The sequence below is a fragment of the Lactuca virosa genome, chromosome 2 (assembly GCF_052849685.1).
Source record: "Lactuca virosa cultivar CGN04683 chromosome 2, Lactuca_virosa_CGN04683_v6, whole genome shotgun sequence".
Classification (NCBI taxonomy): Eukaryota; Viridiplantae; Streptophyta; class Magnoliopsida; order Asterales; family Asteraceae; genus Lactuca; species Lactuca virosa.
This window is the reverse complement of record NC_136427.1, coordinates 219,489,502-219,513,721: the sequence shown is the minus strand read 5'-3', so window position 1 is coordinate 219,513,721 and position 24,220 is coordinate 219,489,502. Positions and strand designations below refer to the sequence as shown.

Genomic DNA, 24,220 nt, shown 5'->3' with positions numbered 1-24,220 from the left:
TGACGTTTTTCTGAGTTCACGTCGTGAACACAGTGTTCACGTCGTGAGTTTTGACACAGGATCGGATTTCGTGCCCCGAACTTCAGAAATTCATATCTTTCGCATACGAGCTCCGTTTTCAACATTCTTTATATGCACGCGTAGGTGAGATTCTGCTCTACAACTCTCGTTTATACTCCGTTGGCTAATTTTGAATTTATTTTAATATATTATTTTTAGTAGGTCGGGACAGGAAAACTCCGTTAGAAAATCATAACTCCTTCGTCTAACGTCCGTTTTCGTCTGTCTTTCCGCCGTTGCACTACTATCTATGAGATATTCAATTCTCATTTAGATTGTTTCGGCTAAATATCGCTTGATCTCATATTCGAACTTCGGGTTGTACACTACTAAGCCGAAACTTCGAAAAATCATAACTTCCTCATACGAAGTCAGATTTAGACGTTCTTTTTATGCACGCTCGCGGTTTAACGTATTCTACGACTTTCATTTAGATCACTAAGGCCAAATATCGCTCTAACGTAAATTCACTATTTACATCGCGCTGTGTCGTGCCGGTTCTGTCGCGAAACTTCGACAGGTCATAACTTCTTCGTTATAACTCGGATTTCGGCGTTCTTTATATGTACAGAATCCTTGTAACATATACTATAAGTTAGTTAAGATTAATCCTTCTAAATAATCTTCCATCAAAAAGTCATTTTTGATGCTTATCGTCTCTAAATTGACTAGCCCAGATCTACGGGCGTTACAATTATCTCCCCCTTAGGATGATTACGTCCCGGAATCATCAACGAAATATGACTTGTATAATGATTCCATACGTTATCTCTTCATCCTAGGTAATAACTGTAAGTTCTATGTTTCCTCGAAAGAGTATCTAACTCTTGGACTTCTCGATAGCATGTAGTGCTCAATCCTGCATCTGCTCTTTGTACTATGTTGGACTTTCAATCGTAACCTTCAAGTTACAAAATAAATCCTTACTGAGGACTCCTTCTTCTTCTTAGAATAAGTACTTTCCTTTATCTATTGTAACAGACCGATGGGTCGTGTTCTAATGACCTCTCATCGTATGATGCAACGCTTAGACTCAAGTCTCTTAGAGTCAAATTCCAAAATGGAATATGCCTTCCTTCATATTCTAATGTGATATAATCACATTTTTACATGTAGCATTTCTAGCTACAAGCTTCCTTAACAACGAGCGCGATGTTATTGATCGCATTGATTTCAATCTTCCGACTTAAGTCAGATGTTACATCCAACTTGGTTCTCTGAACCACGTAACAAACTCATCGTAGTCGGACTCAATTTGATATGACCACTAGGGTCAGAATATCAGTCGTCTTTTTAGTCATTACCGAAACAATGGTAACGACATACTTGAATAAAAACGAACTCAATTACAAGCTTCTTGGTAACCTTGTGACTTTCCCTGATCCAAGCGTGAGTCCTGTGCTTCCAGTAGTATAGATCTCTACTACTATTCACAACTACTCATACTCGTCCCAAGTATTGTCTCGCAGTCCCCAAGTCCTAAAATCACAAAACAATTTAACACATACGAATGTGTCCAATTAATCATAAAAAACTTCCTAGACTCTACTAGGACTTCTTCCATGTGTATCTTCAATCATCAATTCTACTTCAACTCGGTTGGTGATGGAAATTCCAGACAATGGGACAACTTCAAGAATTACACCAATCGTTCCATCATCCTGCCAATCGAAGGTGTACTTCTGACGTACCGTACTCCTCTAAACGTTCCGTTATTTTATCAGACATATTCTAAAGGCAAGATACCACTCTTACGATATCTTCCGATAGGTGTCATTCACTATCATAAGCCTTTCATTTCCCCCATTTACTCAATTCTCTACGAGTCTTCACCATAACGCTTTGTACATCCAAGTAGACGTTCGGTGTACCGGGTGAGAATTTAAGATAAGAAAGCTTTATTTACGATAGACGTATAAATCTCCTTATCACTCCGAAACGTTTACATGCTAGTTCTAATACTGTAGTCGTACGCTTAGAATCCTAAACACATAAGGTTTCCAGACCCGGTCGGCAACAGACCATAGATCCGAACAAATAATATCATATATGGCAAACATATAACTTTTAGCACATAAAAGCATTTTAGGCAACTTTCCTAAAATATACTAGTGCTCGTGTCTTAAAATATGGTAGACACTCATCTCACAATCATCGCTTAGCATTCTAAGTTTAAGTCTAGAAATCCTACAAATTCCTAGTTCGCTTAAACTAATGCTCTGATACCAACTGTGACATCCCCAATTTCTCGGCCAGAAAAGACCGATTTGTTTATGCTTTGTTTTATAAATCAGAGTAATCCTTTAAAGAAAACGGTTGCGGAATTTGTTCCCAAACAAGATATGATAAAACTTTATCAAAACATTTCTCAAAGAGAATGTACTTTTCATTAAATAATAAAATCTCGGGATGTCATGTTCCGATACAGACCAAAAGCATAAACAGTACAATTCAACCTTACAGCAGTTATTTACAACTACTGGTCTATAATCCAAAATCTCTCATCAAGTCAACCAACTTATACTCTTGTACCATTACCTGCAATGCAAAGAAAACTGAGTGGGTCAGGTTTGGGAGCCTGGTGAGCGTATAGGGTTTTCAACCCACAATAATATAATTATTATATTTAATCATCAAACAATCAACCCAATTACCCATCCCCATTATCTTCATTTAATCTTCCCTAAAGATATTATCCTAAGGGTCATCTCCTATATCATATTTACCTCTCATCTCCTTACATCTTATTTCCTTATATGCTTGTTCCTAAGAACTTTTCCTAAGGATCATCTCCTACATCGCATAGACAATACTAATTCGGGGATCACTCCCTCAATATGTGTCTAGTAAGGGTTAGGGTATCATCGCATGATTACGCAGCCACAACATCGCCTGGACTCGTAAATCATAATAAGGGTTAGACTATCATCGCATGAATACGCAGCCACAACATCGCCTGGACTCGTAATTCATAATAAGGGTTAGACTATCATCGCATGAATACGCAGCCACAACATCGCATGGACTCGTAATTCATAATAAGGGTTAGACTATCATCGCATGAATACGCAGCCACAACATCGCCTGGACTCGTAATTCATCACCTATCTATCATCACCTAATTATCATCACCATTATATCCTCACCTATCTCTTATCACATTATTTCATCACACACTAACTATTTCATCTACCCATGTTCTACCCAACATATTTGTAGATATAAATTACATATACAGTTTAAAACTATTTAAAAACTCGTATAAAACATTCATTCAGCATCCATCTCAAGTAAACAAACAATGTATAAACACATAACACGTATTTCATAGCAAATACTTCATATCTATGTGTTAGAAGAAAGTAACTACACAATCACACCAAACATATACTTAATACATTCAAACAATACTTGTATTGAAATCGTGTTTATGAAAGGGACTATACACTCACTTGATCAGAAGATGATCGGGCAGCACTACGGCTCTAAGAGTAGTATTTCTTCGGTGAAACTAGAAGATCTTTACACACTGGGCTTCTCGCAGGCAGAGCTTCGGCTCGAAAACTCTTTTCTTCTTGGGATCTTCGGGCTTCGGGACTTGCTTCGGGTCTCGGGATGATACGGGGGCTTCGGGGGGGGGGGGGGGGTTAAAATAGGGCTTAGAGAGGGTATCGGGAGTGAGAGAGTAAGGGAGGAGCAACCAAAATCGGCTGACCCTTGATTTCTATTTATAGGGTGAATTTTCTGGGTTCACGTGGTGAGTTTCAAGTGCTCACGTCGTGGGGCATGATCGTCACTGCATGCGTCATCACAAGTGGGGTCTGACAGAGTCCAGGTGACGTTTTTCTGAGTTCACGTCGTGAACACAGTGTTCACGTCGTGAGTTTTGACACAGGATCGGATTTCGTGCCCCGAACTTCAGAAATTCATATCTTTCGCATACGAGCTCCGTTTTCAACATTCTTTATATGCACGCGTAGGTGAGATTCTGCTCTACAACTCTCGTTTATACTCCGTTGGCTAATTTTGAATTTATTTTAATATATTATTTTTAGTAGGTCGGGACAGGAAAACTCCGTTAGAAAATCATAACTCCTTCGTCTAACGTCCGTTTTCGTCTGTCTTTCCGCCGTTGCACTACTATCTATGAGATATTCAATTCTCATTTAGATTGTTTCGGCTAAATATCGCTTGATCTCATATTCGAACTTCGGGTTGTACACTACTAAGCCGAAACTTCGAAAAATCATAACTTCCTCATACGAAGTCAGATTTAGACGTTCTTTTTATGCACGCTCGCGGTTTAACGTATTCTACGACTTTCATTTAGATCACTAAGGCCAAATATCGCTCTAACGTAAATTCACTATTTACGTCGCGCTGTGTCGTGCCGGTTCTGTCGCGAAACTTCGACATGTCATAACTTCTTCGTTATAACTCGGATTTCGGCGTTCTTTATATGTACAGAATCCTTGTAACATATACTATAACTTAGTTAAGATTAATCCTTCTAAATAATCTTTCATCAAAAAGTCATTTTTGATGCTTATCGTCTCTAAATTGACTAGCCCAGATCTACGGGCGTTACATCATCCATAACATTGGAACTAGAACCCTTGATCGTAGCTTGACAAGCAACCTTAGAAGCACTAGAATCGGATTCCCACACACCATCAGATTCCGAAGCATCCTCTCTTTCTTCTTCTGTAACATCATCCACATATTAATCCTCAGCATCCATGGGAGTTCTGAGAAGAGAATCGCCCCGATTAGGTTTCCTAGCTTTATGCAAACCCTCTAATTTCCACTCCGCTTTCCCAATACCCGACACAACAGCTCCAGTAGCACTTGGCTTTCGTCGAGTACGATATATAGTAGCCGAAGACTGATCAACAACCCCAGGAGGAATAACATCGCTTAAATCAACCTCAGTTCGCACAAATCGACCAACCACACCTTTATCAGGAGGCTTAACCTTCACATCCTTCAATCGATCCTGCTTAGAAGAAGCTCCCATCGCAACAACGGAAATGATGAGAAAATACTTCAGCAATGAGACGAATAATCTCACCGGTGAAGCAACAACGACGAATCAAGCAAAAAACGCACCGCCGATCAGAGAGAGTTGTAGAGAGAGAAAAGGTAGAGAGAGAAAGCGTTTTTTTACACTAAGTTTAATTTATTCTTTCAATTTTGACACTCTGTTTTTTTTTCCAAACCCAACATCATTTTTTCAAATTTTATTCAATTTGACTATTTTTCATTTGAAACCGTATAAATATATTTTTTATTACATTTTAAACCGTATAAATGATTTTTTTTCTTTTAAAAACCACATTTTTATATAAATAAAAGTTTTTTTTATATATCCAAAGCATAATGTTATGCATAAATATGCATTAGAACCAAACTAACCATATGCTTCGAACAAGAGGTAAAAATTTCAAGGGTTGCAAACCTGATCTCTGGGCATTGATCGACTACACACCTCCAAACTCATTTTAAAGTTGCGTATTTAATATAAGATACGATTTTTATATGACTAATACATATTTATATATAAAATTATGGTTTGAATGTAAAAAAAAACCTTGTATTTATATAAAATATGGTTTTTAAATGAAAAAAATGTATTAATACGGTTTAAAATGTATTAAAAAATATTTATACAATTTCAAATGGAAAATGATCAACATTGAACAAAATTGGAAAAAAAAAATAATTTTCGATTTGGAACAAAAAAACGGAGTGTCAAAAATGAAAGAAAAAAATAAACTTAGTGTCAAAATCGAAAAAATGAAAACTTAGTGTCTTTTGTGTGAAAAAATTCAATTTTGACACGTCAGCATGTCATGTCATCATGTCACGTCATCAGGTAACCGGGTTGACTGATCAAGTGGTCAGAACTCAAAACTGTAAAAAATTGAAAAACACAATGTCAAATTTGAGAAAAAAAAAACACAGTATCAAATTAGAATTTTTATATAAACTTAATGTTTTTTTGTATTATTTTCCATTATAAAAACACTACTCTTGAAATTTTGTTGGTATTTAAGAATCGTTTCAACTCATTCTTCGTATCCATATTCAAGAACCAAAGTTAATTGTAACATTTATGAGGATTATAACTCCTATTACGGTATTACCAAACCTATTTCCAAATTGGGTCCACAAATTAAATTACAACCGTTGAATTCGCCATGACATGTTCACAGATTATCTTTTTTTGGAAACGGCATCACAGTCTGATTATAGATAGACAAATGCAGTGTGGGGCATGTGGATGATAAAAGTCAAATTTCAAGATAAGGAGGGAATTAAATTCAATGGACAATGAATAACAATCTCTTTGGTACATATAATATTGTTTTCAATTTTAACTTCAAAAAAACCTTCAGAAATATTATGCTAAAGAAACTCAAATATATTAGAATCGTATTTTTATGAATAAAACTGTTTTATGAAATTAATACTCCTATACGATCATCATGGAAATTCTGATTTTCCAAGTTTATTTTCTTTAAAAGAATTATAAATACAATTAAAAAACTAATTTTCCAAGTTCTATCTTCTTTAAAAGACTTGAAAAATACAATTTTTGATCATCAAGACAGTAAATTATAATAGAATGACATTCGATCTAATAGTATGGACATTGATCATGGCTCGACCTAGAGCATGGTTCGTCCTTGCCTTGAGCAATAATTGGTTCGACCTTGATCTTTTGGCGATAAATTAAGTTGTTGAGACCACGTTGTGTACCCTTCTCAACCATAACCTACCTCATTGGGAGTTTATCTCTATTCTCCATTGTCGTTGGACCAATAGATTCTAATGTATCATATTGAATTACCGTATTCTAATTAAATTTGAATCTTTGTGGAATTGTTTTAGTATTAATAAATACGAGGAGTCTTATTGAGATTATAACTCGTAGGGACTCAAATAGACTTATGTATAGAATCAGATATGCAATATTTATAGACAAAGGTATTCAATTTATTTGGGAGCATGAATAGACTTCTAATTTCAAATCATGATTAACTATGACATCATAAAGCATTGGGTGAGACTCTTCTTTGGTGTTAATGTAATATTGATGAATAGTCACTTTGGGGAAAGGCTAGAGGAATGGGATCCTATTATGAGACAAATAATGCAATATAGACATGATCATTTACGCTTCAACCACATTATCTTATTCTACTCTTAGAAAGAAACGAACTTAAATCAAAACACTTCATAGCATATAGCATGGTGATACATTTATACAAAACTTCTATACAGAGCACGTGTTTGTGATTAAATAAAGCAAACACGTGTATCGTGAATAACTTTTTTTTGAAGGATATGTTGATCAGTTCTGATATCTTAATATGGGCTCCATTCCGCCGCATATATTTGACCACATTTTTCACAATGCCCTTCTCCTACATCAGTCAACATTTAACTAGGGTGAACAAAAACCGAACCGTAAACCGAAAAACCGTAAAAAAAAAAAAAAAAAAAAACCCGAAAAACCAAGACCGAAAAACTGAAACCGAACATAAAACCGATGGTTTGGTTTCTACTTTTTCAACAAACGAAGTTTTCGGTTCGGTTACAGTTTTAGGAATTCAAAAACCGCAAAATAACCGAACCGCACCGATTGTGAGAACATATGGTGTTCCAAGTTTTTGGAATTATTTAAGTTAGAACAATGTTTGTATTAGTAGCAAAACATGAAACATAAAACGATTTTAAAATAAAACAGTGAAATGGAAAAGGAAAAAATTAAATGGTTAGATTTTTATTATCACTCAAAATTGTTATTTTTTTTTTTCTAAAATAAGAGCAAACACAAAACGTTTTTCAATGGTTGGGTGGGAATTGGAACAAAGGAAAGAAAGAAAAAAGTATATACAATTGATGAATTAATTCCTTATAATGATAGGTTGAATATATAAATTAACATTAACTTACACTCATAATTTGTGGGATTAATTTATCAACTTTTATTATTTATTGTTTGAAAAAGATAGCACATTGTTATAAGTATATTTTCAAAGTTAAAAATATACTAAGAGATTTAAAGCTGAAAACAATATGTATAAGAAATTTCCTTTGTTTCCTTAGTCCCACAATGCTACAAGCATCAAACAAAAAAGACACTAGAACACTATAAAAAGCAAGGGTGGAGTAGCTTTGAGAAGCACATGTGCTTTACATGTTTAAGTCGTGTGAAAAGTTTGGGCTTGAAATAACCTCTATTGTTTAAAACTTTAAAATTTTCTTTTGACAAGTTTAATGTCTAATCGGTTTGGTTTTCTCTAACTCGTTTGAGGTTATTTGATTTGGTCTAAGTTGGACTGAATTTTACAACATATATTGCGGTTTGGGTAAAAAAAACCGAAGCACGTTGTTTAAAACCGAAAACTGAAAAACCGCAACTAATTGGTTTAGTGCGGTTTCGGTTTTGAATATCAAAAAACCGATTATTGCGGTTTTTGGTTTGGTTTTGGTTAGAAACCGGACTATGCTCACCCCTAATTTTAACACTGTAATGATCTCAAAACATCTTCCACTCAGATGCATGGCTCTATTTCGATAATGTAGTCAGTTTGTGAGGGCCTCATCCCGATAAAAAAAAAACGTTTGACGTTATTTTTCCAAAAAAAAAAAAAAAAGAATATAAAGCATGGAACATGAATTATAGAAAAGTTACCGAGCAAATTGAGACAAGAATACTACGGATATAAAAGCTGAGATCCCAAAAAATGAAAACCAAGAATCCAAGATTTGTCAAGAGTATGAGATTAGCGAGTATTTTTATAATGTGTCTGATTCCAAATGAAATCATCCACGTTTATACACAAGGGAAAAATGGTCAAAAAAGTTGTCTTTAAAAAACAAGCATTTTTATATTAAAAACGTCTAGTAGCCAATCCTGGCCAAACCCGAACACGTAAAGTTTTGACTTTTCTAGCGTTTGATTCGTTGTATGAAAACTTTATAATAATATCTCTCACTCGAGTATTCCATTTTTAAGTATTTTTTTGTAGTTAGTGTTGATGGCATCTCATTTGAGCAACAATGGGTGCAGGTGCAGTAAGTAGTAGTCCATGACTCCATTCCATTTCCACCACCACCAAATAAGCACATTGGAATATTTGCACCACCAAATAGATTGAAAAAAACACCAAACCAAACCATTCTAAAAGTGAGATTGTAGTTTTTGTTGATTGTGCAAGCAAAGCAAAGCAAATGTATAATCCATCATCCATCATCTGCCTCTCAACATTTTGGCTTTTGCTATTTAAAAGTTCATTTAGGTTTGGGTTGGGATAATAGAAACGTCATCTCAACTGCATGCATGCATCATACTTTTAATTCAAGAAAAAAACAAATCATATGCTGCTGCTGATGGTGATGAATAAAAGGACCCGGACCCAGACCAACAACTTCTTCCCTGTTCATGTTCATGTTCATGCAGTTTGTAACAGCCCATTGTGCCTCAGAAGTGGCTCAGGAGATGGTTCCCTCCCACGAAATTCAACAAAAACCTGTCATGTCATCATAATAATCAAATTTACAAAATTGTATTGTTAAAAAGGAGACATTGTCTATTGCCTAAACGATCACACAATATGGCTATTGGAGTCAGAGATACTGTGTGTTGTAAAAGAAGAGCAGGCATTGAAACAATAAATAAATAAATATATATAATAGACTCTAAAGTAAAGGGAAGGTCTAAGTAACCTCTAGTGGAGCTTTTCCACCTCCAAGCGCAAGAATAGTTTCACGGAACCTCTTCCCTGTCTCTCTCACCGCCTGTTTAATTGTTATTATTATTAATTAATTTGTAAATGAAATTATTATTATATGTACAAAAATCATACCTTGTCATCATTTAATCCAGCATCCTCAAATGCCGAAAAAGCATCAGCAGACAACACTTCCGCCCACTTCAAAAATAACATCAACATCCATCATAATCAAAAACCATTAGCAATTTAATTTAGCATAAATAAAGAATAAAAGTATATAAGATAGATACCTTATAACTGTAGTATCCAGCAGCATAACCACCTGCAAAAATATGGCTAAAACCACAAAGGAACCTGTCTTCCTCAAGCGGGGGAAGTACTTGAGTTTTTTCACTCACTCTTCTGTCAACATCATAGATTGACTCGGACCCACCAGGTACATACTTGCTATGAAGCTCCAGGTCAACCGTTGCAAATTTTAGCTAACAAGTAAAAACAATTAATTTATTTATTTACTAATTACTATTATTATTATTTTATTTAATAAATGAATTATTATGAATATGAATCTCACCTGACGAAGGCTAAGGGTGCCAGCACGGAAAGTTCTAGCAGCATGAAGCTTTTGATATATCTCTTCAGGGAGAGTCTCCCCAGTTTCATAATGTTTTGCAATACTCATCAACGTATCCCTGTAGTGTCTCATATATTAATTTTTATTTTATTTTCTAGATTCAAAAAATGATTTGATTCTATATTATATAGGTACCTACCTATGGTAGCACCAATTTTCCATGAACTGAGAAGGTAACTCAACAGCATCCCACTCTATGCCACGAATACCAGCAACAAGCCCTTCATCTTGTCTTGTTAGCATGTGCTGAAGTGCATGACCAAACTCATGGAACACAGTCTCCACCTAAATTAATAACCAAAAATATATATGCCCAAACTCAAATGGATTCCTTGGATTAATTAAGAGCTTTCAACCAAAATATAAACAACACAAGTTTGCACACGTTACATTACATCATATTTTCATCATCTCATTTTGCTATGCATGTATGTATATATGTATGTATGTATGTATGTATGTATGTACCTCACGAAATGTCATAAGGCTTGGCTTGTCTCCAACAGGTGGCATTTGATTGCAGACCATATGGGCAATTGGTAACCTAACAGAGTTTTTGTCATCTGATAATACACGACTTCTTGCAACAACTTCATCCATCCATGCACCACCTCTTTTCTCAGCTGGGCGGGAGTATGGGTCAAAGTAAAAATAGGAAATGGGTTTGCCTGATAAATCCTTGATACGATAAAATCTGACATCAGCATTCCAAACCTACACATTTAGAAGAAAAAAAATACATAAGAATGATACGAAATCCCAGATGATAAAAGAAATAGATAATTTAGAATTTAGATTATATCTTACTGGTGCTAAACCATCAGCTGCTTCAACATCAATGCCAAATAGCATCTTCACTAGGTTGAAAAGGCCATCCATCACTTTAGGCAATGAAAAATAAGGCCGAAGTTCTTCCTGCAGTATCAATATATATAAATACAAATGTTTATTATTTGTGAATGAAACAGGGGTATTATTTATTAATGACACTAGTTTCAGAATTTGTAATAAAAGCATGATTCAAGAAAGAGAACCTCATTTATATCATATTTTGATTCGCGTAGCCTCTCACTCCAAAAGGCGATATCCCAGTGGTTCAAGTCATCAGCTTCAGGGGCGCCTTTACTTTTGGCAAACTGCTTCAGATCTTCCATATCTACAAGATACACAGGAATAGGTATCATGAACCATTTTTCATACAATTTTAGTAAAAAGAACATCAACAATATAAAATGGAATCAAATATAACAATGAATGTTTAATAGATAATGATATTACCCTGAACTGCAGCATTCCAGGAAGCACTCCTGAGCTTTTCAAGAAGCTCTTCTGCTTTACTAACAGTAGCCATCTTGGTTGCCATACTTACCTGATAATAAAATTCCCAATAACACAATCATATAAAGTAACTAAGAAGCAATAAGCTAGATGGAAAGTATAAGCAATGAACAGAAATTCAGACCTCTGCATAGTTATTGTAGCCAAGAAGTTTAGCCTTTTCCAATCTAAGTTTCAGAATTTGTTCAATAACTGGAGTATTATCTAGTTTTCCAACAGATGAACGGGTTATATAAACATCATAAACTTCCCTCCGTAAAGCTCGGTTCTTGGCATGTTGCATGACAGACATGAAACTTGGAGCATCCAATGTAAACACCCATGGCCCATTTTCAGCAGTTGCATTTTCATGACCCTGGATTCAAATATGCATATAATGAAATAAGGACAATTGGGACACTGGTTACATAATAGAAGCACCCAATAACATTAAGCTCACAAGATGACAAGAACCTTAGATATGGCTGTTTGTGCAGCTAAGCCAAGAGCTGTAGCTGGCAATCCTTCGATTTCCTTTTTGTCAGTTACTAGTCTTGCATAAATCTTAGTGGCATCCAAAACATTCTCCTCAAATTTTCGAGAAAGCTTTGTCAGCTCCTGAAGATCAATTCACAGAGAATGACAAAATAGTTATGGAACTTGATAACAGGAAACATAATTTGATTTAAACTTGAACAAGCAACAACAAATCAATTCTAAGTTCCTGAATAATAACGGATCAAACCTGTTGAATTTTGTTAAATTCTTCTCTCTTAGAATCTTCAAGGGAGACACCACTAAGAACAGCCTCCTTTAGTGATGCTGCATGTGTAAACAAATTGAGATATGTCAGACCAAATGTACATCTACAGATGCTTGATATCACATGATATGGCATACATCGAACTGAGACTTATTTGCGATAACAAAAACTTTAGGTCATAATAAAAAATTTAAAAAGGTGCAAATGCTTATTAAAGGTCTGATTAATATGGTGCAAAACCAAGGAAAAGCTTTAGGGATATGGTTGATAATTGCAAAGAATATTGGTTCTTGGACTCTAAAGAAGTTATGCAGTTTCTATGTGGTTGATGTAAAAGATTGCTAGCACCATGCTTCAGTTGATATCAACACACGATTGAACAAAGAACTTGGAGATAGTTAGTTTACATCATAATCATACAAACATTTATCAGTTGGACACAATAAACTTGAAGTGATAACTGATAAGCACAATAAAATAACCACTGTTCTCTGACAATCAGAAGAACTTGAACATACTTACATTCAACAATTCGCTTCTGAGCATCACTTAGTCCTGCCCAGTCCGGTGACTCCCTTATAGCCTTAAAAGCGTTGTATATAGGTTTACTTTGACCCAATTTCAAGTCAAATTCGACTTTCTCAGGCTGCAACAAGAATTTAAGCAAAGTCAGAAGATCACAATATCCATTTCCTCTATAATATACTGTATCAACTAAAGTTTTACCTTCGAAATGAAAACACGTATAAACGCACATAAGCAGACATCATTATATGTATAGATATTGCCTTTTCAAAAGGTAAATCATATCAGCCAAAAGTAATAGAAATAAACCTGGATTTCTTCGATAGCAGAACGTAGTTCAGGAGTATCTTTAACAGACTTAAGATGATTAACAGCTCCCCAAACAACACTCAACCGATCCAGCATCTTCTCTAACGGTTCCACCAGCTTCGGCCACGACGGCTCCACAGTTTTCTCCAATTCAACCAAATCGCTGTCCTGCAATGTTTTTTCCCCAAATCAGCAATCGAATAAACACAAATTTATAATCAATCACACAGACTTACAAGCTTCTTCAACAAGGCACGCATCCCAGGGCGCACATGAGAGGCGTCGATTGCATCAAACGGAGGGAACACAAAGTCCTTCAATAGAGGATTATCATCAGAAACCGTCGACATTAAGGATGGTAGTGTGGCGGAGCAGAATGAACCACGGCGATGAGCGGCGGCGGGGGAAAGCGAAGGTGAGTAGGAGTGGCGGAGGAGAGTGCTGCGAGGAGGAGGAGGAGGTAGGCAGAATAAGAAGGAAGGAGACCAGAGGGGGCAGATGCGAGATTTAAGAAGATGTTTAGGTGTGGAAGATGAAGAAGAGCATAGGGGACGATGGAAAGAGCGAACAAGGGAAATGACGATAGCCATCGCAACCACCACGATAACACGGGTAGTAGTTCCGATACTCCCGACCAACGTGATCTTTCTCCTCATTTTCCTTTTTCTTTTTTCTATTTTTTGTTTTGTTTTATGTTAATTCACGATGTAAATTTGAACACGCCATCGGAAGACAAACGAATAACTTCATGTAGAACTACCATCTTATTAGATAAACTAGGTTAAAACCGTGGAACTCACACATGTTAATTTTAAATAGAATTAAAAATTTAATTATATAATAAAATAATATAGCATTAATTTTGAAAACTTATGAATTGTAATATTGTATTTTTTTAATAATTTTGTAACTTGTAAATTCATATAAAGTTAGATATCAGAAGGATATATTTAGTAATTCATTTACCTTGTATCATTACTTTAATTCTGGTTCTTTGTTCTTATTTTGTTTATTAATAATAATGTTTTTTCTTTTTAAAAAAGATATATTATTAAGGTTATAAATCTATTCTCGATTTACAGTAAAACATAAAACATAATGAATAAAAAAGGATCCTTCTTAACTTAAATCAAACTAATAAAAGTTATATCAACTTATAATTCAAAAGTTAATTATTTCAACCAAGATTACTCTTTTAGCTTTAATCATTATCCTAGTCATACTTCTAACATGCAACTTTGATAGTAAGATAATCAAAATAAATGCTTAAATGAAATGATGTTATAAGGTTAAATTAAAGAAAAGTAGGCTGCCACTAAATAAAAATAGGTTGTTATAATCTAGTTTATTGTAAATAAAAGGGTAATTGTGTAAAATTATATAGTATGCCACTGTGACTTTGAAAATTAGTAAACCGATTAAGGGGGTGCTTATTGGATTAATCGGATTTGATCCGAACAAATTCATAAGCATGTTTTAAATGAAGGGCAATTTAGGAAACTTTACTTTTCCTTCTTTGAGTACTAAGTTTAAACCCGTGGAAACCACGATTGATAAACAAAATTATTAATTATAAATTGAAATCGTAACGACTAATTAAATATTTGCAAAAAAAATTAGTAATGGTTATTAATTTACAAAGAGAGAAAATTTGTCAGTAAGTTTATAATTTTGTTTTAAAATTAATTTATATACTGTTATGAATATTGAATTTGTTTTATATGTTTAGATATTTTATTAAACGAATCAAAACGGTTGTGTTGTTTGATAAAGAGTTTACTAAATGTTAGTGAAAATACGGTGAAGTTTAGTATTTTATATGTATATAAAAACACTTTTTTTAAGTACTATAGTACTTGCAATTGCTTCAAACACTTAGATTTGAATTTTCTCATTATTTGGACTTGAGCAAGAAGTTTCAACATTTTAAAATCCAATTAGAAGATATGAAAAGAGCCACCGATAACTTTGGTGCCAACAACATGAGGTTCATGGATTAAAAATCAGAAGAATTATCAAAATAAATGTTAAATTTGTCGTGGTTAAATTGTTAGAATAGCGGCGCAGCTTGTTGTCCAATTGCCTTCGATCCATATGTATTAAACTATCTTTAGTTAAAAGGAGTGTTTTCTACTGAAAAAAAAAAAAAAATATATATATATATATATATATATATATATATATATATATATATATTCTTTTGTCTATTTAATATAAACAATAAAAAACACAGAAAATCTACATTTTAACAAAAGCTACGTTTTAAAATCGGATCTATCAGATCCTTTCAAATTCTCCCACAATTTTTTGAAGAACACACAGTCCCTATTAGCACCACCACCTACCGCCTCCATCACCACCACCTACCGCCTTTATCACCACCGTCTACCGCCTTTATCACCATCGCCACCAGCAGAGAACCACTTTCGGAAGACCGCCTTCACCTCTCTCCACTGTCGTTGTTCTACCACCGCCCCCACCACTCTAGATGTCCAGCTTTATGATTTTCCGGTAGCCTCTAGATCTGCGATTTTCTGGTCGCTGTTGCACTAGATCTTCCAGATCTACGCCACTTCATATGCTTTTCGATGATGCTCTGCAACGACCACGACCAACAGCACCTCCATGATCTCCGGTGACAATCAACTAAATCTATATCAGATCTGACATGTTTAAGCTCTTCATCCACTACCACCACGATTGCCTTCATCCGCCACCACCACTGATTTCCAGCGGCTCCAGTGAAACTCCTCCATGTCACCTACATCACATCCTCCTCTTCTTATCGGCGAGACCAGATCTAGAAGTTCTGACGAACGATGAGATCTACGATTTCCGACAGATCTCTTCCCCGTTTTCTTATCCGACGATTTCTTCCGTCTTCGTCTCCTCCGTCGTCGGCTCCTCCGTTATCTATTTCGTTTAAACTATCATCAATTACAACGAAGTGCAAAACACATCTGAGTAAGCGATGTTTTTTCTGGCGAGGAAGATTGAGTTAATGAGAATTGAAACGAAGTTAATCGATTTGATTATTCATCAGTGGTAATAAGAGAATAAAAGATATCAGTTCATCCGGTGGGTTGTGAATCCAAAAAATTTGTGATTGTTTCTTCTTGTTGAGGTTTTCCGGCGAGAATGAGAACAAGGTTGGTGGTCGATGTAGTGCAAGCCGCAAAAAGGTAATATCTTAAATTGGGAATTGAGTTCTTGAATTTAGGTCATTTACTGTATTGTGTCTCATTGTGGGCTTATCTTTTTTTTAATTGGTCTAGGTAGTTTTAATTGGGTTAGGCCTTGAAATGAATTAAAAGAAATGAGATATTAAAAAAAAACATTTTACGGGAATCCATGGATTAAAAGAAATAAGATATTAAAAAAAAAACAACAATTTACGGGAGTCCTTTTGAGATTTTCTAAGTGTTTATAAATAAATTCATTTAACCGTTAATAGTAGTTAATTAATTAAAATAATAGGTGATGTATTTATTATTATATAGTTTGGATTTATTTTCAATATAAAATATTTAACTATTGATTGTAGTTAATTAAGTAAAATAATAGGTAATGTATTATTACTATATAGTTTGGATTTAGTTTTAAATATAAATTCGTCAATAATGATTCTAATAAAATTTTATTTTGTGGACTAGATAATTATGTGTATCCAACAAATTTTGATCAGAAACTTTATTAAGATATATAAAATATATTTACACCACATATTTATGATTATGTTTTTGGGCTCTTAGGATATTGTAAAAACAAAGAGGAGATAACTTAGATCATAACATTTCTTCACATAAGAATTAAATGTCAACCATTTATATTAAATTGTGAATTATATTAAGCTATGAATTTTATGTATTAAACTATGAATTCAGTATATTAAGTAGTAAACTGATTGTATTAAACTGTGATTTTTTTTCATAAATTTTGTGTTTGCTTATGAAATATGAAATAAAAGAAACATTATACATAAATTTGATTTTCTCTAATTTAGAATAAAGTATGTAAAATTTAAACGGTAAATATTGTGTAAATAAAATTTGAAAATATCACTAGGCTCCAGAATGGTATAAATTTAAGTTTTAATTTGGAAAAATGGTTATAAATGTATAAAATTTTGTATATTAAACTATGAATTTTATGTACTAAATTATAAATTGACTGTATTAAGCTATTATTTTTATGTATTAAACTGTGAATTGACTGTATTAAGTTGTGAATTGGTTGTATTAAGCAGTGATTTTTTTTATGATTTTTTTTATGATTTTTATGCTCTTTTAAACTGTGAATTTGTTTGGTGCGCACAAGATATTTGATGAAATGCTTCAACAAAATCGATTATGTTTTTAAGTTGTAAATATCGTGAATGAGACCTAAACTACTTTATTATAAACTACTTTATTAAATTGTGAATTAAAGTCTTGAAATGTAAGTTTTAACTTGAGAATATGATTGTGAAGTATAATTTTTTCGTATTAAAATTTGAAATTATTATATTAAACTGTGATTTTTTTTATTAAACCATGATTTGATTGTATTAAGTTTTAAATTAACTGTATTAAACTGTGAATTGACTGTATTAAGTTGTGAGTTGACAGTATTAAGCTGTGAATTGACTGTATTAAGTTGTGAATTGATTGTATTAAGTTGTGAATTTATTGTATTAAGCTATGAATTTTTTATAATTCCTTGTAGCCTTCTAAAATTTTGAATAAAAGTACCATTATATATACAGATCTCATTTAATCTATTTTTGAATAAAACATTTAAAATTTAAGTTGTGAAATTTTTTATAAATAAACTTTGAAAGAAGCATTAGCCTATAGATCTAAAAATATATATATATGTAAGTTTTAAGTTGAGAACATAGTTGTGAATATATAAATTTTGTGCATTAAACTGTTAAATTTTTTATACTAACCTGTGAATTTTTTGTACTGAACTGTGAATTGATTTTATTAAGCTGTAAATTTTTAATGAATTATGTGTTAAAATATGACTAATTTATTAATGAATGTTTGTTTTAATTTGTTTGTGAATATATTTATTTTTTGTGTTGTATAAATATGGAAGACTATATTAGTTTTTATAATTATTTTGCATTAAATTCAAGATGAGTGAATTAGTAAGTTTTATTAGACCATGAATATAGTATTTAAGTTATTAATGCATGACTTTATTTACGGTTCTGATTTGGAAGAAATAATGGTTGCGATGTTGCTACAGGTGTTTGGTGGCAGCGTGTGATGGTGGTGGTAAAGTTTGTGTTTTTAACATTTTTGAATTAGTGAATTATTGTAAAATAGTTTGTATTAAGTTGTGAAGTTTTTGCAATAAAATGTAAATTGACTGTATAAAGTTGTATTTTATATCAGTTTTTTGTTAAAAATATAAGAGCATATATGAATAAAATATTAGACTGTAAAAATTACATTTTTGCCCTTTTTCGTACCAAAATGACAAAAAACAGGAATTTTAACATGTTTTATAAGAGTATCATGTAAATATTTTCTAATTAATGGGGTTCTTAGGTTCTTAATCTTTTGTGGTTCTCATTTTAACAACTCCCTATATATATATATATATATATATATATATATATATATATATATATATATATATATATATATATGATATTTTTATATTTTGATTATATCTATAATAATTTATTTTTATATGTTTAGTTAGGAATATATTTTAATATTTTTTGTTGGACAAATTATATATGTTTATATTGATCGACTTTAATCATTTATCAAGTTTAGTTTATTATGTGTTTATTTCATTATCGAGACATTTGGTCTTGTCTTCTATGTATTGTTTAAGCAAATAGCAGGTATTTAAAATCAATACAAAACTATTTCTTGCATTTGTGTGACTAACAATAATGTACTGATAGGCAAATTGCATGTTGGTTTTCAAAAATTCAATTGAATTTCAAGCTCAAATTAATAACACTTGATATATTATCAAATATTACCAGGTAATACCACTAATAAAAAACAAAAAAAAAAAAAAGAAATAGACGAAACGAAAATTAGTAGAGAAATGGGATCCAAATAAGACATCAGGACCACAAATCCTTAGATTCACCAATTTTTTTAAAATTGGCACGCGACCATAGAGAAAAAGAGTGAAGGACTTGAGTAAATAACAAAATCAAACATAAGTGCTATTTCATCATTTTCTTTATTTATTTTCTCTACACTCACATGGGCGTAATGTGTCGTCAACCAACATTATACAAATTCCAAGACTGTGACCATAAATCCATAAATTCATACAGTTAGTAAATCGTTAGTTTGATAACTTGAAAAAAAATTAAGTGCTAATATATATTTGGATTACATGTTCAAACAGGTATTGTCATCCAACAGATTCATACAGACACATGTATTTTTTTTCCCACTAATAGTCTCAGGGACTACTATATCAAGCTGTAGGCGTCAACCGTCTCAGCTTATGCACATTCCAAACCAATTCACATATTAATCGAGCTTTTACGATTGAATCGCACCGCCCTTTTCTTAATTTTATTTAGATGCGTTTCACGGTCAAACTATTAGCATGCTTATTTCCTGAAACACAAACCAAATTTGATATTATTTTTGGTCAAACTCCTTTTACTACAGTTTTATAGCGTGTAAACTAAATGAGTAAATTACACGAATGGTCCCTATGGTTTAGGGTAATTTGCGCGTTTGGTCCCTATCTTATTTTTTTTAACTTGGAAGGTCCCTACAGTTTGCTTTTGTTACGCGCATGGTCCCTGTCTTAGCTAAAAAGACTATTTTTGGCTTTGATTTTTTTAATTTATTTATATAAACGCACCTCCAACCCCACCCCTCACCTTACCTTACATAACCCACTATCTTTTCCTATTTAAATAATAGTTTTTTTAGATAAGACAGGGACCAAGCGCGTAACAAAAACAAACAATAGGGACCAAACGTGTAACAAAAACTAACAGTAGGGATCTTCCGAGTTAAAAAAATAAGTTAGGGTCCAAACATGCAAATTACCCCAAACCATAGGGATCATTGGTGTAATTTACTCAAACTAAATACTGCAAAGGTATCACTTCATTGCAAACTAAATCCTCTTCGGACAAAAAATGAAAAATAATACAATTTTGATCCCTGTTACATTACTTTTTCCTTTTCCTGTATCTGTTAAATTTTTTTTTCTAGTAGTGTCTTAGCAATTCTCAAAGGACTATTTCATACTTTTTTAAGGTGTCTCTCCCCTTCATTTCAAATGCGCATCCAACTTTTGTTTGAAAGAGAACAAATGTGCATCCAACTTGAATTCACATGTAATGATTAAAGTATCTTGAAATAAAACTTACAGATAATTCTTTTTCAGTTGTTTTACAAAACCCATTATTGGAGCTAGATGCATGAAATAACAACAAATTATCATTTAGTTGTATCTTATAGCATCTTACTTCAATTTTTTCTATATAATACAATATACTTGCATTTTTTCATCTTATTAAGTTTGTGCAAAATGAATCCAATTATTGCATAGTACTTTAACTTATTTTCTTATTACAACATTGTACTTTGAAATTTCTAACCAACAATAGCAATGAAAGTTTCTTTGTATATAGATGGAATTTAAATATTGAAAGTAGGGTACTATAAAAATAAGACAAAGAAAAGTATGTTTAACCCAACCCCATTTCATTTAAAAAATTAAACTTTAAAAGGGAAAAATGAAAAAATCTATCATGTTGTTCTAGTAAAATGGAGAAATTACTCTTGTCTAAGAGACACATTTTATCAACCAATATAACATCATGTGTGTATGTCAACTGATGCAAGATCACCATATCCATCCCCAATGTAAATTGTATTACTATCTGGATCTTTAGTGACTTCTTTAATCGATGTTTAGTGAAAATCAAATGATATTACAGGTCTCTTGAGCAGCCATTTCACACAGACGTACCTACGGGAAGTGAAAACCAACTGGATACATGTAATTTAGATGAGGTTATACTTCATAAACAAAGAACATAAACATAAATTAAGGCATCAAAGTATCTTTGACACATATATGGGTTGCTACCATTCAACAAAATTCTTTATTTTTTGAACTTTTTTGAAACCCATTCAAAACCACACACATACGATCAAAAACATACAATCACACAAGCATAATTACCCACATTCACATACAAACACACGCACAACTATATACATAGACTGAAACACAATTCATGAAAACTTGCAACTCTTGTGAGTGCAAGGAAGGTGAAAAGAGATATAAAAGTGGATTGAACTTCTAAAATTGATAGAAATGATAACAAAAAATATAATCAAATAAAATTAGGATCGAACTTAAAAGAACTGATAAAAATCAAAACACAAACATAAACAAATCAAATAACTCACCTGTTGTCAATGAAAGTTAATGTTAAATAGCTTCCTTTGAGTCGACAACTAATACAGAGAACAAAAGTTATAGGTTCAAATCGATGGTAATAGAATAGCACGCTATAAATAGAGAGAAGGAAAATCTCTTGATTCTATCACTTCAACAACAATCAAAGAAACGCTAAGAAAGGAATATGGACAAAAGCGGCTTATATAAGGTGCGATCGAATATGAAGCCCAATTCAAATTTGTTAATTGTTTTCCTTCCTGATTTTTTGTGATTTCCTTACTGATTTCTTGGTGATCTATTGTGGGATAATATCATTGTTTGAAATTCAAAATCCTGAAATGGAGGAACGTAATTACTAATGGCCAATGGGTATATGATAACTGAAGGGTATTTTGGGAACTTCACATTGAAACATCGAGGGCTTACCCAATTGCCATGTGGCAACTGGGTACTCATTTATTAGTGCTAAAAAAAGTGGAATCAAAATGAACAAAGACCTATCACTAACGAACAATACTGGAATCAAAATGATGCAACCAAGCAAAATTGAGAGAATAAAGAACCGATAAGAGAAGGAAAAGAGATTTTACAAGTTGAAACTAACCTTGATGATGACCGATGATTAAGCAGTTGAGTGTTAGATTCGGACGGTTTACTGAAATCGATCGGGGGAGGAACAGACTTATGTTTACCTGAAGTTGTTGGAGAAGATGACCATCAATTTCTGATTCTTCGTTGTTCCATAGCCAGATATGTGTTTCACAGAAAGAGACCAATGAAAGTATTTAAGAATACTATAATCCAGAAAAAAAAAATGAAGTTTCATAGTAAAACATACTGAGCTTGTAATCTCAGAGCTGATGGTAGAGATTGATTGTTGGCTCTGCTCAATTTCCGGTTACAAAATTAGGGTTAAAATGAAAGGGTATGGAATTGTAATCATATAAATAAAGAGACTGATAAATAATTTTGGAAACGATTACCTTCAACAATCTCTGGAATTTGAGAGCCGATTTCTCTGGGAGATGATTTATCGCATAGAAGTTGGAAACTCTCAATTGTTTCCAACGAACAGAGCGGAATGAAGGCATATGAGGTTTGAAGAGGCGGTATTTTCGGAACTTCACATAGAATTTGGAGCGGGAAAAATCGCTGGGAGGGGTTTAGCAATTGCCACGTGGCAACTACGGTACTGTTTTATTAGAAGAGATAACCCGTGATAATCACGGGTTATAAACTACGGTACTAGTTTATAACCCGTGATAATCACGGTTATAAAACTAATTAAATTTTCATATTAAAAAATCAAAATTATTAATTAATTATTTTAAATAAATTATTACTTAGAGATACTTTTTTAGTTATATAAAATTATAATCGTTGATTTAAATAAATACGTGAAGTTATATCACCTTATAATCTGTATTAATTTAATTTTATTTTTTAATCTAATGTTATTAATTTAATATAAATAGAGTGAAAAAATTTAAAATTTGAAATTTAAAATGGAGAATCAATTAATAATTTAATGTAATTAGAATGAAAATTTTGAATTTTGAAATTTGAAATTGATAATTATTAGGTTGACAAGTGGCATGATATGTAACATACAATATTAATAAGGAGTTCTAATAGTATGACACTTGGCAATAGGAGAATAAACATATTCATTTATTAGAATATGGATGGATATTTATATATATGTAATATTATTACATATAAATAAAATTAAGTCTTTCTAAGAAGCATTTAATATTTATATTTATGTAATATTACACAAAAAAATTAAGTCTTTCTAAGAAGCATTTTGTTTTCTTATGTTAAAAGAAACAACTTAAACATATAATAAAAATCCACTAATTAAAAAAAAAGATACTTCGTCTAACGATTAAGCAAAGAGTCGAAGACTTTCGTGTATACGTGTTAAACAATGCTTAAAATTATTATTTCCTTACATTATTATAGAAGGGATTCCTCTTGTTCTTGTTAAAGGATACTTAAGGAATTAGCAGAGTCATTGTACTTTCATTTCAACATTATATTTATATTTATATGTGTAATGTTCACCGTTTCTCAAAGAAGCTTATTATGGATAGCTAGAAATTACTATCATCGCAACTAAAAGGATATAAATTCTAACTTGCTTTAGAATGATGGGCATGAGGCGATTTAAAGAAAGACCAAACTAGGTTGTTAGATAGGACCTATGTCAAGATAATTAAATTAAACTAAGTCTTCATGTTGTTTTTGGTGATCTGTGTGTTTTATTCTTTTTTTTTTCATTCGAACGGTTCCTGTGAACAGTTCACGAGACGGAAGCAGGAATGTGTAGAGTAGGTGCACCCAAAAAAATTTCAATCAAATATAATACCATAAAAAAATTTAGGAGTACATTAAATATAACAAACCAGTATACACAAATTTCGTGAAACGCAAATTGGTCAGTTCATGGGTAGGTTCTTGGTC

At 32.6% G+C, this 24,220-nt stretch overlaps 1 protein-coding gene and 2 long non-coding RNA genes across 3 annotated transcripts; 1 reads left to right on the top strand and 2 right to left on the bottom strand.

The window, feature by feature from the left end:
- Window positions 1-9,251: 9,251 nt before the first annotated feature.
- LOC145160243 (putative cytosolic oligopeptidase A) lies at window positions 9,252-14,025 on the bottom strand. The gene is made up of 16 exons (XM_079079366.1): window positions 13,591-14,025; window positions 13,355-13,522; window positions 13,043-13,166; window positions 12,503-12,579; window positions 12,232-12,375; window positions 11,903-12,133; window positions 11,719-11,809; window positions 11,475-11,596; window positions 11,248-11,355; window positions 10,909-11,154; window positions 10,580-10,725; window positions 10,381-10,498; window positions 10,097-10,288; window positions 9,939-10,004; window positions 9,799-9,870; window positions 9,252-9,602 (listed from the first exon to the last, which is right to left on the bottom strand). The coding sequence occupies exons 1-16, from the start codon at window positions 14,008-14,010 to the stop codon at window positions 9,525-9,527; spliced, it is 2,403 nt and encodes an 800-aa protein (XP_078935492.1). The 5' UTR covers window positions 14,011-14,025; the 3' UTR covers window positions 9,252-9,524.
- Window positions 14,026-15,575: 1,550 nt separating this feature from the next.
- LOC145160242 (uncharacterized) lies at window positions 15,576-18,791 on the top strand. Its single transcript, XR_013738083.1, has 2 exons — window positions 15,576-16,536; window positions 18,590-18,791. It is a non-coding gene; the product is annotated as an uncharacterized LOC145160242 (long non-coding RNA).
- A 2,240-nt stretch (window positions 18,792-21,031) lies between these two features.
- Window positions 21,032-22,855, bottom strand: LOC145156820 (uncharacterized). Its single transcript, XR_013736926.1, has 3 exons — window positions 22,738-22,855; window positions 21,763-22,637; window positions 21,032-21,336 (listed from the first exon to the last, which is right to left on the bottom strand). It is a non-coding gene; the product is annotated as an uncharacterized LOC145156820 (long non-coding RNA).
- Window positions 22,856-24,220: the final 1,365 nt, after the last annotated feature.

Coding starts and splice junctions, on each gene's coding strand:
- LOC145160243 (XM_079079366.1), bottom strand. CDS start 14,010: ATGAGGAGAAAGATCACGTTGGTCGGGAGTATCGGAACTACTACCCGT. Junction 12,376..12,502: donor AATTTAACAAAATTCAACAG/GTTTGATCCGTT, acceptor ATTGATCTTCAG/GAGCTGACAAAGCTTTCTCG. Junction 10,289..10,380: donor GCACCCTTAGCCTTCGTCAG/GTGAGATTCATA, acceptor TTTACTTGTTAG/CTAAAATTTGCAACGGTTGA.